The 19,102-nt window shown below is 40.0% G+C and overlaps 1 protein-coding gene across 1 annotated transcript in view; it reads right to left on the bottom strand.

Annotated features, from left to right (window-relative positions):
* SLC27A4 (solute carrier family 27 member 4) overlaps window positions 1–18,410 on the bottom strand; it is a 56,027-nt gene extending 37,617 nt beyond the window's left edge. The window contains exons 1-2 of the mRNA XM_072431461.1: window positions 18,270–18,410; window positions 1,868–2,032 (exon numbers count right to left, since the gene is read on the bottom strand). Of these exons, the coding sequence (XP_072287562.1) occupies window positions 1,868–2,028 (161 nt within the window). The 5' untranslated portion in view covers window positions 2,029–2,032; window positions 18,270–18,410. The remainder of the gene's footprint in view (window positions 1–1,867; window positions 2,033–18,269) is intronic.
* Window positions 18,411–19,102: the final 692 nt, after the last annotated feature.

Here is a 19,102-nt window from a genome sequence, read left to right as displayed (position 1 = left end):
GAGAACAGCACAAGACTTATTTTCCTTATTCAAAAAGCTTAAGCTAACTTCCAGTCAGACAGCTATGAACAGAGATTATGAATGAACATTGATTGAGCAGTATCAGGCAGAATGATCATCACTCTGCTCTTTTCTCATGTCAGTACATGTGCACACACAACATCCCATTGACTCAAGATAATGACCTATTTGGAAACAAAAGTACAGCAGATCCACATCAAAGCGTACCTAAACTCAGACAACCCTTATATTCAAAGTAAAAATGTTTTTTTTTTTTTTTGTAAGTGCAACACGCAGCGACGATCAAGGCAGAATGGAGTGCAAAGCCTCCCGGGATACCTACATAATGCATCCAGAGAGGCTCTTAGCTGCTTCTTCTGCACATGCCCTCATCAATGGAAAATCAAACTGCCGCATACGCAGTGAGATCAGCAATATTTTTTCCCCAATTAATGTCACCAAATCTCGGGCCTGCGCAGTTTGAGATCAGGTCATACAGGAAGAATACAGAATATTATGTTGGCAGCCAGCGGTTCCTCTGCACCGGGCCGAAGACTGATATCGGAACGTGATATGTGGGACCAAATGAAAGAAACCTCCTGAGGTATCAACAGATCTGCGGGATTAAAATTTAGGTGTGTTTTTTTTTTTTTTTTTTTTTTGGGTTTAGTTCCTAAACGTTACAGTTAAAAAATACACTAAATGCTATTTCTAATGAATACCTTGGTGCTGCATTTATTATTTATGTTCCCTACAGTTTGCAAGCACTCACAATATAATGAACACCTTTGAAATACCTTGAGTACAAATAACACATATGATAAGGTTCTCCAGTTTTTATAGGCATAATGACAAGACAGGTATTTAGATGAGATGCATACAGTTAAATGCTTGCATGAGATTAAACAGGTTGCAGACTGGGTGGAGTACAACAAACATTATTTATCAATTTAAATTAGAATAATTCATGTGTCTGGCTCAGGGCCCATGCCATATTCACAAATAGCAATAGTGTGGGGGCTGATATTTCTTAAAGAACACCTATACCTCCTCTCTACCTACTGGACTGCAGATTGAAATTTTTAAAATACTAGAACAAAGGAAAATTGTGTAGTTGTATTAGTTTTCTTTGCCATGCCTGCTCTAGCCAAACCATAACATGGGGACTCATTTATCAAAGAATCTGAAATAAAAGACAAATATGTTTGTTGCAGGACAAACATTTGTTAATTCACAGAGAGTGTCACTGCTGACTTAAATCTGATTGGCTTATGTCTTGTTACAGTTCTACAAAATTCATTCTGTCCTTAAATCAACTGTGACTGGCAGAGGCACAGCTAATTAGGTGAAAATACCACAGGCAGGAAAAAGATATGGAGATGGTGCAGATGCTTTTAGTGGAGGACATTCACAGTGAACCCTTGCATGTACTCTTTGTTGTTCTTGGCAGGGGCCGAGTGCATACACACCCAGAAAGATGCCAGAGGATGCCCTGGATTTTGGACTTTACCTGCGATCATTACCACAGCCATTGATGTTCCAACTGAACTTTCAGGAGCAGCAGGTGTAAACATTACATTTTCATGTACATTAAATTATTTTGGATTTTCCAGAAATAACTAAAGCATTGTGTTTTATTCAGCCAATTGCATTCCAGGTGAATCAATGGGGTTTTAATGTCCAACAAATTGCTTTCTTCATAAAGGTATCTGAATATAAAAAGCCTATCCCCTTGCAGCAATTTCTATAGAAGGATCTTTTTTTTTGTAAGTGTATCTTCTTACTTGTTTTTTTTTTTTTTTTTTTTGAGAGTACAATGACAGGGCCACTTTAATTTCAGACATTATGATAAACAATTCCCTCTCACCTCACATCCCGTCCTACGGTCTTGTAGAAAACTTTCAGGAATTTCCATCCTCCGCAGCCTATATAGAACACCAGGGCAGCACTGATGGTTTGGAACCAGGGTAGGCCAACCACCGTCTTGAACAGCAGCAGCAAAGACATACATGACACCCCCCGCAGCATCCTCCTGCAAGAGAAGACACATGCATGGTCATGCAGTTAGGAGCTAGAAACCTTTATACTGACAGTCATTTAGACACTCCCACAGATGAGTCCCTCAAAGCAATTCCACATACAGAGCAAAGCTCAACGTTTACAAATATGACAAAGGTGCTTATACTTGTCAACATTTACTTCCAAAGTTTTAAATTAAAAAAAGGTCATGCTATGGTTTGTTCTAATTGTAACTTGCTGGACAGCTTGGTCTGGAGAGTGTTAACATAGGACATGTAGGAAAAATGCAATAACTGAACACAATGTTCACATGCATTACTTACAAACAGTTATGGGAATACAATGTTTTTTGCACTTGTACAGGTTCCTCCAGCCACTTCCTATCTAGCATGCCAGTACATAGACCGCAGATGATGGGTGGACCTGCTCCCTAATACCAGACCATCAACTACATGAAGCTGGGCTCCATACCTACATGGTTGTATAGATATTAACGGGAGATAAAGAATAGATTTATTACCTATCAAAATATTACAAATATTAAAAAAAATGAAACTGCAATTGTTAATGTGGTCATCTTTGTGTGTCTACTGAGAGAATAAACCAAAACTAGTCTGCAGGAACTCAAGTGATAGGAGACCAGATCCGTACATACAGTTAGGTCCATAAATAAAAACTTTTTTCTGTGGACTGTGAACGCCCAGGTCTTTCGGCGCTGCTGAGTTCACCAGTGCTTTGTTTCTTTCTCATTATGTACCAAACTGAATCTTCCACATACAAGCAACCCCCCCCCAACTCAACTCCAGGCCTTTTACCTGCCTAATTGGTAATGACATAACAAACAAATTACCCACACCAGCCCTTGAAATAGCCTTTGAGTTAATTGTATAATTACTTTTGAGCCCCTGAAATGAAGTGATTGCATAAAATGTGAGGAGCTAAAGCCTTTTTTTAACACAATCTTTTTGTTCAACCCACTGAATTAAAGCTGAAAGTCTGCAGTTCAACTGCATCTGAATTGTTTCATTTAAAACAATTGTGGCAATGTACAGAACCAAAATTAGAAAAACTTCTGTCCAAATATTTATGGACCTAACTGTATATACACAGTACAGCTTGCACCAAGAACAAGTCAGCAAGCAGCTCCATTGAAAGTGTGCTGTATTTGTTTTAAAAGCCCACCTTCAGGTTTGCACAATAAACCTAAGCCATCATGGATAAGCCCCTGGGGGAACTTTATCAAACTGGCCTTGCTTCAGTTCTGGACAGCTCGCATGTCACCAATATAGAGTAGTGCTCAAAAGAATAGAATGTACATCACCACAGGAGAAGAACAGACTGCAAAAATGACAGGTATAGAATATGACAAATAAAAACATTGTTTCCTAAAGGAGCAACTTATCTTATCGATTCAAGACTAACTCTAATCTCACCACTCCTACATAGCTACCCCTCAAACAGAAAATGCAGAGGGTCCTTTTAACTTTTTGATATCCGTACCAGTACACAGTGATGTCTTCAATCGAGGGGAGATTCATAATAACTGCGTTCACGTACTTTCCTGGGGCAAACAGGAAGTACAGCAGTGTGAGCTGCTCTTTCTTCCTTACTTAAAATTATTCCACAGCAGCACCTTTAATTAAAATTAAAAAAAAAAAAGTTTACTTTTTTCTATCCTTACTATTTTTACTACAGTGGAAGTGTCTCCACACAGGTCTATTTATCCTGTTCTTCTTCATACTAAAACAGTATTTTCCCCCAAAAATTTTTTTAGGCTGGATGGGAAGAAGCTGTAGGCGGGTGGCAGCTCCTGAATAATTTTTAGTATCCACCTAAAAACAGCCGGGTGGTTACTGAAAAGTGCTGGCTAGTGCAGCTGACTAAAGATCTTTACATCAAAGCCCCCAGAAGTATAACAAACAGAATGAGTGTCTATCGAAAACTGAAATAACATCTTTTTTAATGGACAGACAACAATCTATAATAAACTGGATGCGAAAGTGTGCTTTCAGAATAGTAGGAACAGACTTGTCCACAAGCCAATGAGTGAATTTTTCCCTTTATATTTAGGACAAACCATAATATATACTGTACTTACTTTAAAGCATACATAAACTCAGAAACCCTTTTATGTAAGGTAAAAGTTCTGTTTTTTTTTTGGTTTTGTTTTTTTTAGTGCAACGCCCTTTATTTTCTTTTTAAAAGTAAAAGTGCACCACGGCACCCTAATTCTCGATCGCCTAGGCGTGAATGAGAGCACAGTGCCTCCTGGGATACCTACGTCACGCATCCCGGGGGGCTCTTGGATGCTCACTCTGCGCATGTTTTCATCAAGGAGGAAAAAAATTTCCGATCTCATGAATGCACAGTGAGATCAGCAAGTTTTTCCCTATCTATGTTACCTGATCTTGCGCCTGGGTTGGGTGACATAGGAAGAAGAACCCGGAAGAAGAGGAGAAGATGGCGGCACCCGGAGCAACGGCCTGAAGACAGATGCCGGGACAATGTGATTGATTGTGATGATTGAAAGTAAGTGTATTTTTTTGTTTTGGGGGACTTTTAAAATTAGTTCATCTTTAAGGGACAAATTTCTCCAGGTTATGCTGGTCATTTCAGAACAGGATAATTTCTGATTGTATGCAGTGAATCAAAGGACATTTTCATCTGGGCTGGATATGCTGCCTGAAATTCACTTCTTGACAATGTTTCCTTCACTGAAACAGTACAAAGAGCAGGAAGAGCACAATGTGCAATCAATACCTAAATGCACAGCATGTGCACCAGACACAACACACCACTCTATTCTGGCCATTGACACAGCCACGTGAACAACTGTCACCAGGGTGGTGTTCCTAAGTGGCAGCTAATTAAGTCCTTTCATGGGTGGGGAGACAGATTCCTGACCTTCACATACGCCTCAAAGTTTCAAGGTAGTTTTTCAAATACAGTTGATAGATGATTGTTAAAAAAGTCTCCATATCTGAAGGGCAAATTCCTGATTTATGAGCTAACAACCCTTACACGGCTTGGTACATAAAAACTTTATAACCCAGAGAAAGTCATATCTAAACTCACAAAAAATTGTCATAGCTTGCTAGAATTTAAATATGGTGGCTGCTTTATTTTTCTAGTTTCAGTCTCCCCCACCCCCATATTTTTTTTTCACCTGGTGACCCCGATAGTAACAGTAGTGTCAGAGCTACAATGCTCAATCAATGTACTCTATCTGTGGAAGTGTTGTGTTGTCAAGCTGAAAGAGTAAATGTGTTTGGACTACAGAACATCTACCTTTCACCATCTCTTGTTTTCGCCACGCCATATACAGAAACAGTGTTTTAAAGTCCATATAATCAGTCAAAAACAATGTAAAGATTACATAGCAGCACACGCAGAAGCTCACTGGATTTTGGGAAGAAACATGAAGTATAATAGTGCAGCCAAAGAGAAATTGAACATTAGGGTTTACATACATGCTCACCCAGAACAAGCATTGAAATAAGGAAATTCTGGATTATTGCAAAAATCCAATCTATATACTTATCCTGGCATATTTTCTAAAGTTTTTTTCTTTAGGAAGAGTGTAGGAAAAGAGTTAGAATCCCAATCAGGGTTCGACTACTGCCTCTTTTTTTCCTCAACAGATTTTCACCATCTGAATGCTGCATTAATGTAGAACAATAAGGTATAAACACATATGGTCACATTAGCCAAGAATTCATATCGTACCCTGAATCTAAAGTGAAAACTTTTTTTTTTTTTGGAGGAACAGAAATGAATGCCTGAAAAAAAAAATTCCCTTCCCTGAAGGGATCAGATTGGGGTATCACCAAGATATGCCATCCTTCCTGATCTGTCTGTTACATAGGAATGTTTATGTCTAAAGCTGCGTACACACCTGCAATTTTTCTCGTTGGAAAGGATCTTTCACGATCCTTTCCAACGAGAAAAGACTGCAAGATGCATGAACGACGACTGTACACACGGCAGATTTTCGCCCGATAATTGGCCGATACCGATTATCGGGCGAGAAAAATTTGCCGTGTGTACGCAGCTTAAGGGTGATTTGAGATCACCAGAAGTCATATGTATCTAGGACACAGCTGTAGAAGCAAAAATCAATATTGCCTGCAGAATGTAAAGATACAAAGATGTAATTTTCAAATGGACTTTATATTGATACCATAAAGGGTAACTGTAGGTCACTGTCCTCTCTGCACATCATCACTGCACGGTCCTGAACACATCACGGCCAGCAGAAATCATTGTGGGCTTTGTGTACAGAGGGCCACTGTCCAGCAAGGACCAGAAAAATGACAATATGGTTTTGTCTTTGTTACATCATAGCACTGTGTCCCATTTTAAAGTCAATGCATTATTTGTCACCTTCTCTTCAAAAGGGTTATTTGTGCAGTGCAAACACTTGGGGGGTGATGGATGCTGCTTTTATCAATGACGCCTAGCTCCAGCAGATTTTCTCCACAACCAGGGATCTCAGTGTTTGGTAAATGCTAAAACATTAACTTAACAGTATCCTCTATCAGCCATTCCAGAGATCGAATTTTAGAACTGTATTTGCTCTGGCTAATAGGGGGTGGGTTTTTGGGCATTTAAAGTAAATATAGTGTTCTATTGTGCCATTTTTTTTGCAAGGTGAACCCCACCTTATTTAGTAGCTACCCAGATTCTGCTTTTAGGTCCCAGTGGTTAACAGGTTCCTCTGTGAGCTTTAGACCATTACAAAGGGAGTCAGGATATCATGCAGGTGGTCACCAGTAAACTCCAATTTAACAAACTTTCTAACTTGTAAGAAACTTGGGAGTGCTCATCTCAGAGCACAGTTCCCAATCTATATAGTAAGTGAAAGTCTTTTTTTATTGATGCCTCAATAGAGAGAACCAGCCCCCTTTTAAAAGTAATGTCATGACATGATTAAGCGTCTTAAAATATGACCCAATATCAACAAATGGACGTGTAACCCTTGCAAATAAACGACTGGTGAAGAAGATAACTAGTAGATAAACTGACAAGGAATGAGCAACTCCATTCCTTGGCAGAATACAACAGAAAATAAGTCCCTTAAGCAAAAGTGACACTAGAATCTGGGGAACCAGAATGTTTAGTCATAAGGAATTAAGAGGAGTTAGGTAACAAAACCAGTTCCACTCCACCAGCAGATCTCCCAACTTCAAGTATGGGACTCAAAGCTTTAGCAAATCCCTGAACCTGGGGGTCTGGTGATGCAGTGTATCTGCAGAATCTGGGCTCTGATGTGGTCTATTGGCTTTTTATTCTAATAATCGAAGATCATGGCACCTATGCAGGGGATACAGAGCCTGAAGAAGGATTTTGAACAAGTTTTGTCATGCTTTTTAGGCCACCCAACTGAGATCTTAGCTTAGTGGCAATAGGCATGTACTGTATGTGATTTGCAAGGGACATTGGGAGGGGGGTTAGGGGTACACTTGGACTTTTTTGGTTTATTGCTTATGCCAACATGTGTTACACACTATTAGCATGAAGGAAGCGGTCTCTAGGCAATTACTTTCTTCTCTAGTCTGCTAAGACTAAACATTTTGAGGAAATAAGTGCTTTTAAAACAATGAATGAATATGGGTGGTAAATTTGCCTTGCTTGGGGAATGTATTGGCTACATAAAGGGTTCAAAAATACTTGTGAAGTCTATTTCAGTGAATATAAATCTCTAATAGAACTGATTAAATATACATGTTAGAACTGGTAAACACTTCACACTATTTTTAGCCAGTGCTGCAGATGACCCCGAGCTGTTTCTCAAAAACTAGGTGAAGGTTCATTGTGGCTTTGTGCTGTGTGACAAAATTACAAAATCTGCAGATGGAGGTTAATGAATCAGAGCTGTGGGTCACACTGTAACAAGCTGTCACTTCAGGGAACAAGGGGAAAGGTAATATCATGAAACATGAACAGGAGGAGGATGCACATGAAAAAAGACTCACTCAGCTAACAAGGTCACTGCAGGACAAACTTTAGAAACATTTAATGCTTGTACACAACTCCAGTACACAATAAATAACAATCATTTACCTGGGTAGACATCCATTAACCAGTATAACGAACAGCCATAACTAATACCAATGTTAAGCTACGTACACACGGCAGATTTTTATCGCCCGATAATCGGCATCAGCCAAATATCGGGCGAAAATCTGCCGTGTGTACAGTCGGTGTCGTCCATCGTCAGAACGACCGTCCTGCCGGATCCACGGACGATGGACGACAACCGATCCTAATGAAAGGGATGGGGGAGAGCGCGCAGCAGGGTGCCGCTCCGTCGCTCTCCCCCTCCCCTCTCCATAGAGCATGAACGGTGCTGTATGTACAGCACCGTTCATGCATCGTGCAGTCCCTTGTCGTTGGAAAGGATCGTGAAAGATCCTTTCCAACGACAAAAATTGCAAGTGTGTACGCAGCTTAAGGCTGGGTCTACATGGACGGTTTTAAAAATGCATATAAACGTTCCTATCTTGTTTTTTGCACTTTTACAAGTGATTTAAAGCTTGACTTTAAACACCTAAGATGCATTTTACCACAATTTTACATTATCGTTTATAAAAGGTTTACTTTTAACCCTTTCAGGGAATGAGTACAGGGGTACATAAAACCCCTTACTCATTCCCTGAAGGGGTTAAAATATGTGTAAAAACTTGGGACGAGGCTTTAATGGTTAATTATTTTATAAAAATGTGTGTGTGTTTGTTTTTTTTTGTTTTTTACAGGTTATCCCAATAACAGGATAATTCCCACGGCTGCAATCATGGCATAAGCACAGCCATGGGACACCTCCTGAGAGGGGTTAAATGAGGACAAGGCTCCCCATTCACCTCTAGTGCTTTGTGATTGGCTGAGGTTTTCTGTTTTTTAGCCATTCAGCACTAGACTTGAATGGGGAGACTTGTCCCCATACATCTCTAGTGTTCTGTGATTGGCTGAGAAATAGGAAACCCTGATGACAGCTCAAGCATCATCAGGATTTCCATTTCCTCAGCCAATCAGGGAGCAGAGCAATCAGCGGAGCTCTGTTATGCTGACAGCTCCGCTCCCCTGATTACTCCTGCAGCCCTTGAGGAGCTGTAGTATGTGCTACAGATACAGAACACATGTCAACACAAGCCCATTGGAATGCATGGGGATTTCAAACATGGGCTTTAAAAGCCTCAGGTTAAACGCTGGGGAAACAGTCCATGTAGACTAAGCCTAAAAAGGATTACTCTTACTGACCCCCATGTTAATATAATGTGAGCTGTGGTAATTATTAGTGGAGGTCCACAAGACAAACTTATTTCAAGGGTTCCTCTATGTTAAAAAGAAAGAATGATCTAGAACAGGGGTGTCAAATTCAAATACACAGTGGTCCAACCTTGTAATGTATTGAAAAAATTGAGGAAGTTTTCTTTCTCATTAGATATACAACCTTTTCATATGAAAACAAAGAGGTTTTGCTTAACATTCAATCTGGAACAAGACTATGATTAAGAACCAGGCATAAGATTTTTTTAATTTTATTTAAGAAAAAATCTTATACCTTTCTCTGTTTGAAGCCTTCTGAGTTAAATTTTAATGGTAACCTTTTTGCACAGGCTCACATTAATAACAATACCTGGCATCTCTTCTTGGATGTTAGTTCATCAATGTTCAGGCTCAGGATTGAGTGAGGGTGTTCTTCAGTAGGCCTACTTCTGTGTGATGTTTTGTTCATGTTCATCTTGTAGAATAGTTGCTCGCACAGATATGTGCTGCCAAACATAAAGAGCAGTTGAGCAGCTTGGGTACAGAGCTGGGGCATTGTGTCAGGGATGTAACGTGGAAATTGTGCAGTGCCCACAGCGTCCTACACTTGGATAACAGCAGACTACGCACATCCTGAGACACCGCTATATGACACAAAGCCGTGGGTCGCCAAGAAGCCCCTGTAACTCCAAAAGCCTCCTGGCACCTCCCACGTGTAGCTGAGGGGGAATGCTGAAAATGCCAGATGCAGCCAATACAGGGCTAAATCCTATGAGTGGCCCACCGCTGGAACTCCCTCTTCATTGAAATAGCTCCGCTACTACAATTCCCAGCATTACTTGCATCTATAAAACAGTCCAACGCGGGGCCACGCATAAGCAGAGAGCTCGCTGGTCTTTAGACGTGAGTGATGCCGGCAATTGTAGTAGCAGTGCTTTTTCAATGCAGTGGAGGGCCTGCTGCAATTCATTTTTAGGATTCCTTTGGGAGCCAAAAAAAAAGGATGTTGCAGGCCAGATTTGGCCCCGGGCCAGCGTTTGACACCCCTGATCTAGAGTCTCAAATAGTAGGTACCTTTAGGAATGCATGCATAACACTTTAGGATCTAATTGGTACAAAGCCTTTAGAAGTCTAAAACCTGTCATCTGCCAAACGAACATCCGCCTGTCCATTGCTTGTGTCATACTGTGCAGCCTATATTACATTTGTCTAAACAGTGGTACCTCAGTATAAGTCCACTTTGGAATAGGTCCAACTTGGTACATGTCCTGTTTGGACACGTAAAATTTTGCTTGATTTACAACCTTTGTTTGGAATAAGACTTGTGTGCTACAACTTGTATGGGTCAAAATGAATAAAAACACCGCGCTCTACCCTTGTTTACCTTTCTAGAGACAAAGCCACGACTGCCCACAAGCGTCAGTACGCTAGTTGGTACTATTCAGTGAACAACCCGCACTATAACTCTCTGAGTTACAGAATATCTGCTCCTCCTCCCTGCTCAGCACAATCCTATTAGGCACGCGACTCTTCCCAGCAAGGTAAAGTGAGGGTAAATTTTTTTGTATTTTAGTATTAATCAGTGTTTAAAATATTTTATACAACCCCATCAATGTATTTTTCATTGGAACAAATTATTCATTTTCCTTTTATTTCTTATGGGAAAAATATTTTTGGTATTAAGTCCAGTTTGGTATAAGTCCAAGGATCTGGAACGGTATAAGTACTTATACCGTGGTACCACTGTATTTTGAAATGAAGGCTTAAAGCTGTCATCAAGTTAAACACCAGTGTGGAACTGCCTTTCATGCAATACACTACATGTTTTTTTAGATTTAGAAGCTGCATGCAAGTTTCATAGCAGAGCATCTGATACAGAATACTTTCAAGAAACAGATATTGCCAGGGAGATGACCAATGACAGCTTTTATCAAAGAACTTGAAGGAAGTAATTTTGCTAGATGTAGTACCCCTTTGAGTATTCTCATTTACACAAACACTAATGCAGATCATCTCCAGGGTAAACTAGATGGCCAGTTGTCACGGATAACAGGGAGAGGAGGGAAACAGAAAGGTTAAACTCAGTACCAGGCCTCCAATGGCTAGGGAAAAGGGAATGGTCACCCCTTGCAGACACCCTAACCTAGCCCTAACTCCTAACAGTATGAGTATCCCCTGATGGTGGGAATACTCATTCACTGGAACCTAGGCCCTACTAGCCCTGCATAGTCCTAGGAGTAGTGACTGGCTTGAGACTACTGGTTCCTTCCCTTATGAAAGACCCAGTATCTCCCTGAGGCCTAGTAAACAACAGAAGAACAACAAAACACCTAAAGTAATTCAACTTATCTTAACCACCTGAGCGTTACACTGAGGTCTAGATTTCTGTACCAAAAGTGTTCCACTGTTTTTCATGAAATTTTTTTTTTAAATTGTAGACCTGTAACTTACAGAAATATGTCCGAACAAGGGTCTAGTAGATAATATGAATATAAAAAATGTTTGAAAGACACAATCATGTAAAAAAAAAAAAAAATACTTAATAAAATTAAAGGAAAAACACAAAAATCAGCTTAAACATGACTATATAAACAAATCAAAAATACTGAAAATACTGAAAAAGCAATAACTCTGTATATTGTAAAGTAGTATATTATTCTAAAACACCTCCCTAGTGTGGCAATTTTTAAAACTTTGATTGTGTATTTATTGGAGTTTGTTTTGAATTATTTTGTATTTGATTGGATACGGGAGTTTGTATCCAATCCAGTGCAAAATATGAATTTGAATTTCCAAGTTATTTACTTTTATTTTATTTTTTTGTATTGGATTGGATACGGGAGTTTGTATTCAATCCAATACAAAATGAGCGTTTGAATTTACCAGTTATGTACTTTGTATTAATTTTATATTATTTTGTATTGGATTGGATACACAAGTTTGTATCCAATCCAATACAGAATTTGAATTTACCAGTTATATACTTTGTATTTATTTTGTATTATTTTGTATTGGATTGGATACAGGAGTTTGTATTCAATCCAATACAAAATGAGAGTTTGAATTTACCAATTACACACTTTGTATTTATTTTAATTATTTTGTATTGGATTGGATACAGGAGTTTGTATTGAATCCAATACAAAATGAATGAATTTGAACTTCCCACACACGCGCCGACGTCATCACGCACGCAGGGAGAAGCCGAGCGGCTTTTTTTTCTCCGCCGGCGGCTTCTCGTTTCAGAAGGCACCCGGCGCTGGACGGAGAACGACGCGGGACGATCAGCGGGACCAGGTAAGAAGCTGGCCGGCATCTTGTGTTCCGCCGGCTGGCTACTTACTGGTCCCACTGGTATAGGAGAAGGCACCCAACGCTGGAGAGGGAGATCGACGGACGACGATCGACAGACGACGATCGACGGAGGACGACGCTGGAACACAACACGACGCTGGATGAGCACAGCGGGACCAGGTAAGTGGGGATTTTAATGTACGGAAAATCTCGGTGTTAACCAAAACAGCAACTTTTTTTAGCCCGTACGAAGGTTGGGCTTAACGGTCGGGAGGTTAATAGCAGATATATAAGCAGGAACTCAGGATGGCACAACACACCAGCTCTTCACATCCCAGCAGTGAATATCAACCGCATAGCATGAAATGTGAGGCCAGACTAAATGGAGGAGCAGTAATGACCACCAGCTGCACCTGACACAAGGGGAGTGGTCATTACAAACCACAACACAGGAACAAGTAAAAACAAAGAGACTGTCAGATAATCTCACATGCTGCTTGTCTGACAGATCCTCTAACTTCAGTCACGGAAGGGACTGTGACACCAGTATTTTGTAGGTTTCTTAGTGGAAGTACATTTTCTGTTCTACGACACCAGTGCTCTATGCAGGCAGAGTTGTGTTCACTTATCACAAACATCTTCAACTAAGCTTGTGCCAAGCAAGAGAAGAAAGCATGTGTAAATAGGTTTGTTAGATTACAAAATGGTGGGCAGCACAATCAATCTCTGGTGCCAATTAGCCTTATTTTTCAGACACTATACAACTCCTATATAAAGAAAGTGGAGCTAAGGCTTTACAAAGAGATTATGCAAGTACAAATCTATGGACTTTAGTAGTTTGTGGACTTTAGTTCGCTGAGGTGGAATAACATACTGCAGATATAAAGCAATCTGGATACATCTGTCATTAATCAGGAATGAAATTATCATTGCTTAGCTCAAAACTGCATATGGAAATTGTGGACTGACAGACAAACAGAAAAAGGAAGACAAACCACGATCACAAAAAAAATCCAATTCCAATTGTCACTGGAACATAGAGAGGTTTGCTGTGGACAAGACACATCCTGGTTGGGCAAGGTGCCATGGAAAGCCAGGGATTCATGATGCATTTTTAACAGGCCAAATAAAATGGCACACTTTTCCAGCTGCAGGATGGGGATCCACGGTCAGTGAACATTCAGACTTCCACCACAAGAATCCCCACAGATATCAAAAAATCAGGTGACCAAATGCACCAGTGTTCACCAGCTCAAAACCAGACCCTTCAGGACCTAGGCACAGACTATCATATCTGGTGGGCATGTCCATCTGCTATTAGATTTTGGGGGAGAGTATTTTGTATGCTGAGTGCGGTTATTTCTAAACCAGTTAGCAGGGACCCCTGGGTAGCATTGCTACATTTTCAACCGCATGGATTTACCAAGGCTGAATTTAAACTGTGCGTCTATATTCTGATTGCTGTTAAACATATAGCGAAACACTGGAAAACCCAAGCATTACCGTTTTCTGAGGTTTCAAAGCGGGTTGATAATACATTTCTTAACGAAAAACTTTCCAGTATCCCAACTGATAAACTGTTGTACTGTATGGTAACCTTGGCAGCAATACTCTTTGCCGAATGTGGGTCTTGGGTAACTAATTTTGTCTTCTGTTTATATGAGGGTCGCTGAAATCAGTCCCTTTTGTCTCAGGTTTCTTATGATTATTTAACACAGAACATGCGGTCTTATCCGTTTATCCCTTCCCCTATTTACCTAAATAGCCCTTGTATTCCCCCTTGTTTTGTTCTTTCTTTTTTCTTTTCATTGTAACTGTTTTGTCATGACTACAGGTGTCATCCCTTTCTGTGTTGTTTTTCTAGTTTGTACAACTGATTATTGCACTTGTTATCTATGTGGATATGACCTTTTTTACATTATTATATTCATTTGTTCTTGTTATAAAAAACTTGTTAAAATGAATAAAAAAAAACTATTGAAACCAAAAACCAGACCCTTTAATAGCTTCAGGATCCACATAAAAAATCCCTTTCATATCAGACCAGATTTTACAGTTCTGTGAGTCATTAGCTTGACTTTAATGTTAATAGTTTAAAGGACAAAGCAGCTTTTGCTGTTACTTGAAAATAAGATAACAATTATTGTTTGTGATAATAGGACCTAGTAAAGTAAAACTTAAGTCCCACTATAAAGTAAAGCTAAAGTCCCACTATGAACAATTGGCAATCAGACATGCACAGTTCAGTGTTCAATCCCATAGACGCCCGTCAATCCCGTGACAGGAATAAATGAACTGCCGTGTACAAGTCAGGTAGGTCATTGTGGTCACAAAAGTATGGCCAAAAAATTGTTTAGAGGAAGAGAAAGACAAAGATAGTGGTAACCTTCAAAAGAATGGGGGCAGGTGAGTATCCTGTTTTTTGTTCTGCTTTAGCAAGTCTCTCTCCCTTTCTCAAGATATCAGCTGTCCTATGACAGCCTAATCCTGGACATACGGCATTCATCAGTAATAAACAAGTAGTGTGGTTTTAAACAACATTCTCTTTCATAAAAGGGGCAAGACCCACTAACCCACAGCAACTAAATGTTATCTTTCTTCAAAAACATAACATTTTCAGAAGGCAACCTGAGGAATGTTTGTAAAGAGAATGTATAATGCACTGTACATGAGTGGTCAACAAAAATACAACAAAAATTGTTTCATGACAATAATTCACAAAATCTAACTGCCAGCAATTTTTTTGTTTACTTACCATGTTTCCACTTTCACCAGCAGTTAGAAATAGGCAATATGTTTCTCCAATCAAATGTAAAAATGTAGTGTTAATAATGATAAAAGTATTGTATGGGGTACACTCATATAATGACAAAAAAAATGAACCATATCTGCAAAATGAAGTCTCCAAAATCTGAAGTATGTAAATTTATGGAACTGTCAATATGGATCACATGAGTAAATGTCCAGGCCTGTCCATCCAAAAATGACTTCATTCTAGTATAGTGGTAACTGCAGGGCAAACCAAAGGTCTCATAACAAAGGTTTCGGTTAGGTGTAGCGTGACATCTCTACTACAAGCCACAACATGTAGAAAGTAAATGTTAAACCAAAAAAATGCAAAAATAGATGGAAAACACAAACATATTTCTTCACTTTCCTCTGGATCTAAATGTTTAACCGAGTATAGGTTTATGTCCGGAATATGCATGTTTTCAAACATGTTTATTTTTCTCATGGTTAAACTCAATTGACTCGTTGTGTCTTTTTTCAGCCTGACTCAGCATGTAAATGTATTTCTGACACCAATGCTATCAACAGATATAAAATGACCAACACCCGTCTGGAGGTTTTAGGCTTTTATATATCTTTGGGCCCCATGTAACACTGCAGGTTAACAAGTCTTGAGGGGAGCTGTACACCCAAAGCATAAGGCAGTGTCTCCTAGCACTACTCTTCCTTACAATAACATCATTGTCTAATCCTACTGCAACTGGGTTGTATATTCATGTGCAATATCCCCAGCGTTTAACCTGAGGCTTTTAAAGCCCATGTTTGAAATCCTCATGCATTCCAATGGGCTAATCTACACCAGGACGTTTCCTTCAGGCACGTTTTTGAGCTTTATCTAAAACGTTTAAAAAATGAAAACGCTTGAAAACACTCCCATTGATCTCAATGGAAGCTTGTACAAGCATTTTTAAGCTTTTTATGAAAGCTTCCACTGAAAACAATGGGGGCTTTTAAAAACGTTTTTAGGTCTTCGGAATCTGGAAGCCCTCTTTAATAAGGAGACTCGCAGATCTCCACCATCCCACCCTGGGGAATGAGTAGAGGGGTACATAAAACCTCTTACTCATTCCCTGAAAGGGTTAAAATATGTGTAGAAAATCAAATGAGGCTTTAATGTTCAATTATTTTATTAAATGTGTGTGTTTGTGTAACAAAAATTTTTTTATAGGTTATGCCAATGACAGGATGATTCCCAGGGCTTCAATCATGACATGAGCACAGCCCTGGGACTCCTCCTGATAATGAGGGATCGCAGGGCACTAGGGGTTAAATGAGGACAAGGCTCTCCATTCACCTCTAGTGCTCTGTGATTGGCTGAGGTTTTATGTTTCTCAGCCATTCAGCATTAGACTTGAAAGGGGAGCCTTGTGCCCATTCATCTCTAGTGTTCTGTGATTGGCTGAGAAATAGGAAACCCTGATGACAGCTCAAGCGTCATCAGGATTTCCCTTTCCTCAGCCAATCAGGGAGCAGAGCAATCAGTGGAGCTCTGCTATGCTGACAGCTCTGCTCCCCTGATTACTCCTGCAGACCTAGAGAAGCTGAAGTATGTGTTACAGATACAGAACACGTCATAGCTCCTCTAAAACGTCCAATTTTTTACACATATTTTAACCCTTTCAGGGAATGACTAAGGGGTTCTTTGTACCTCTGTATTCATTCCCTGAAAGGGTTAAAAGTAAAACTTTTATAAACGCTTATGTACAATCGCGGTAAACCGCGTCATAGGGGGTTTAAAAAAGTTTTTTAGCGTTTTAAAGTTAAGCTTTAAAACGCTTGTAAAAGTGCATAAAAACGCATATAAACGTAGTAGGAACGTTTATATGCGTTTTTAAAACCGTTCATGTAGACCCAGCCTAAGAGGTATATAGGCTTCATGAAAGAAACCCAGTAATTAGAATTGTTGAAGCTGAAGTTACAGAAAGTACAGCTGTTTTATACATACACACACACTGTACTAAACAATGTAATACAGAATATATAAGGGGGTTCTGTACTGAGGGTGTGTGTCACTGAAGCAAGGTCTGTACTGAGGGTGTGTGTCACTAAAGAAGGGTCTGTACTGGGGGTGTGTGTCACGAAGAAGGGTCTGTACTGAAGTTGTGTGCCACTGAAGGGGGGTCTGTACTAAGGGTGTGTCAGGGTGTCTCAAGGGTATATCATGATGCAAATTATCTACCAAAGCTTTTACTGCCTACTGTTTTGTTGACCTGCCATTGTCATAATCCTATCTGCTCCAAGTTCTGACTGTCTTCTACATCATCAGAGACTGTTGAAATAAGCTAATAAATTACATTAATAACTGACAGAAACCTATTGAACACCAGCAAATTTGGCAGGTGCTGTGATATATTAAGGATATTGTTATAATATGCGATGTGCTCCTAAATGTACACTAAAAGCAAATGATGATCCACAGTCATATGTATACAATATTAATTCCATACATGCTATTTGTACAGACAGATATGCAGATACCATTTATTAAGTTCTACCACTATCTCTCTCTATCTATTTAAGTAGATAGGGGGAGGGGCTCTGACCCTATCCAATGGTTTCTTTATATCTGGCAATGGGGAGCAATACATACATACAATTGAACATCTAAAGAATGATATGTAGGATATGTGAATAATTTATTATATAGACATAGATAAAGACGCTGATGAATGAGATGTGTATATATGTCAGTGTGGATCCTATATATACATATAATTGGTATAAAATGATTTATATGATCAGTAATTCAGGCACTGCTATACCTTAGGGGTCCCTCTCCCCGGTGATTGCCCTGTATGATGCACACATTGATGGAAGGACACACAGTACATGCTATTCTATAGGCAGACCACAGGTACTTTCATGCTGCTCTGAGCTGTCACATAAACGCCCACACTAACCTGACCCTCTCCTGCAGCTGCTTTCTTCGTCTTTCCTCCGGCAGGCTGCTTTGGCTCCGCTAACCCTGATGTGTAGACTTTCCGGGAGCGCCCGGAAAGTCTACAGCTGAAAAGCCCCTCCCCCTCCTGTCTGTGTGCGCAGCACAGAGGACTCTCGGGGAATGTAGACGGCAGCTACTCCACCACCATTTAGTCGTAATGCTTCCGAAGACCGCTGGGAGACGCTGCTGAGAAGTCGTTATGTTGCTATTTACATATTAGCCCGGTGGAGTACAATGTCAGTCACGTGACTGGGTCTGTACTGTTGCGTGTCATCCAGCAGTGTCAGCAAAGTAGTGTGAGGCCTCTCATTATGGAAGCTATTGTGTGACAGAATGGAGTATGCAAAACAATAGTGTGTGGACCACTTTTCCTACATAGTGTTTATGCCCATCTATTTCTACATTTTGTTCCCTACCATGTGCTACCAATTATCCTATGATTTGTGCCATTAGAAGCTTTCTCCTGCAAATAGCAATAGGTTCCGCCCAGTCACATTTGAACCTAATCATAGGCTCCACTCTCTGTCACCTCTATCTTTTGTCATAGTCTCCTCCCTGTCCACTTTAAACTTTGTCATAGGCTCCTCCCTGTCACCCCTAACCCTTGCTATAAGCTACTCGCTGTCACTTCTATCACTTATAATAGGCTCCTCCCTGTCACCTCTATCCCTTATCATAGGCTCCTCCCTGTCACCTCTATCCCTTATCATAGGCTCCTCCCTGTCATCCCTATCACTTATAATAGGCTCCTCCCTGTCACCTCTATCCCTTATCATAGGCTCCCCCCTATCT

Source organism: Pyxicephalus adspersus, chromosome Z, assembly GCF_032062135.1.
Source record: "Pyxicephalus adspersus chromosome Z, UCB_Pads_2.0, whole genome shotgun sequence".
NCBI lineage: Eukaryota > Metazoa > Chordata > Amphibia > Anura > Pyxicephalidae > Pyxicephalus > Pyxicephalus adspersus.
This window is presented reverse-complemented; position numbering and strand designations above follow the sequence as displayed.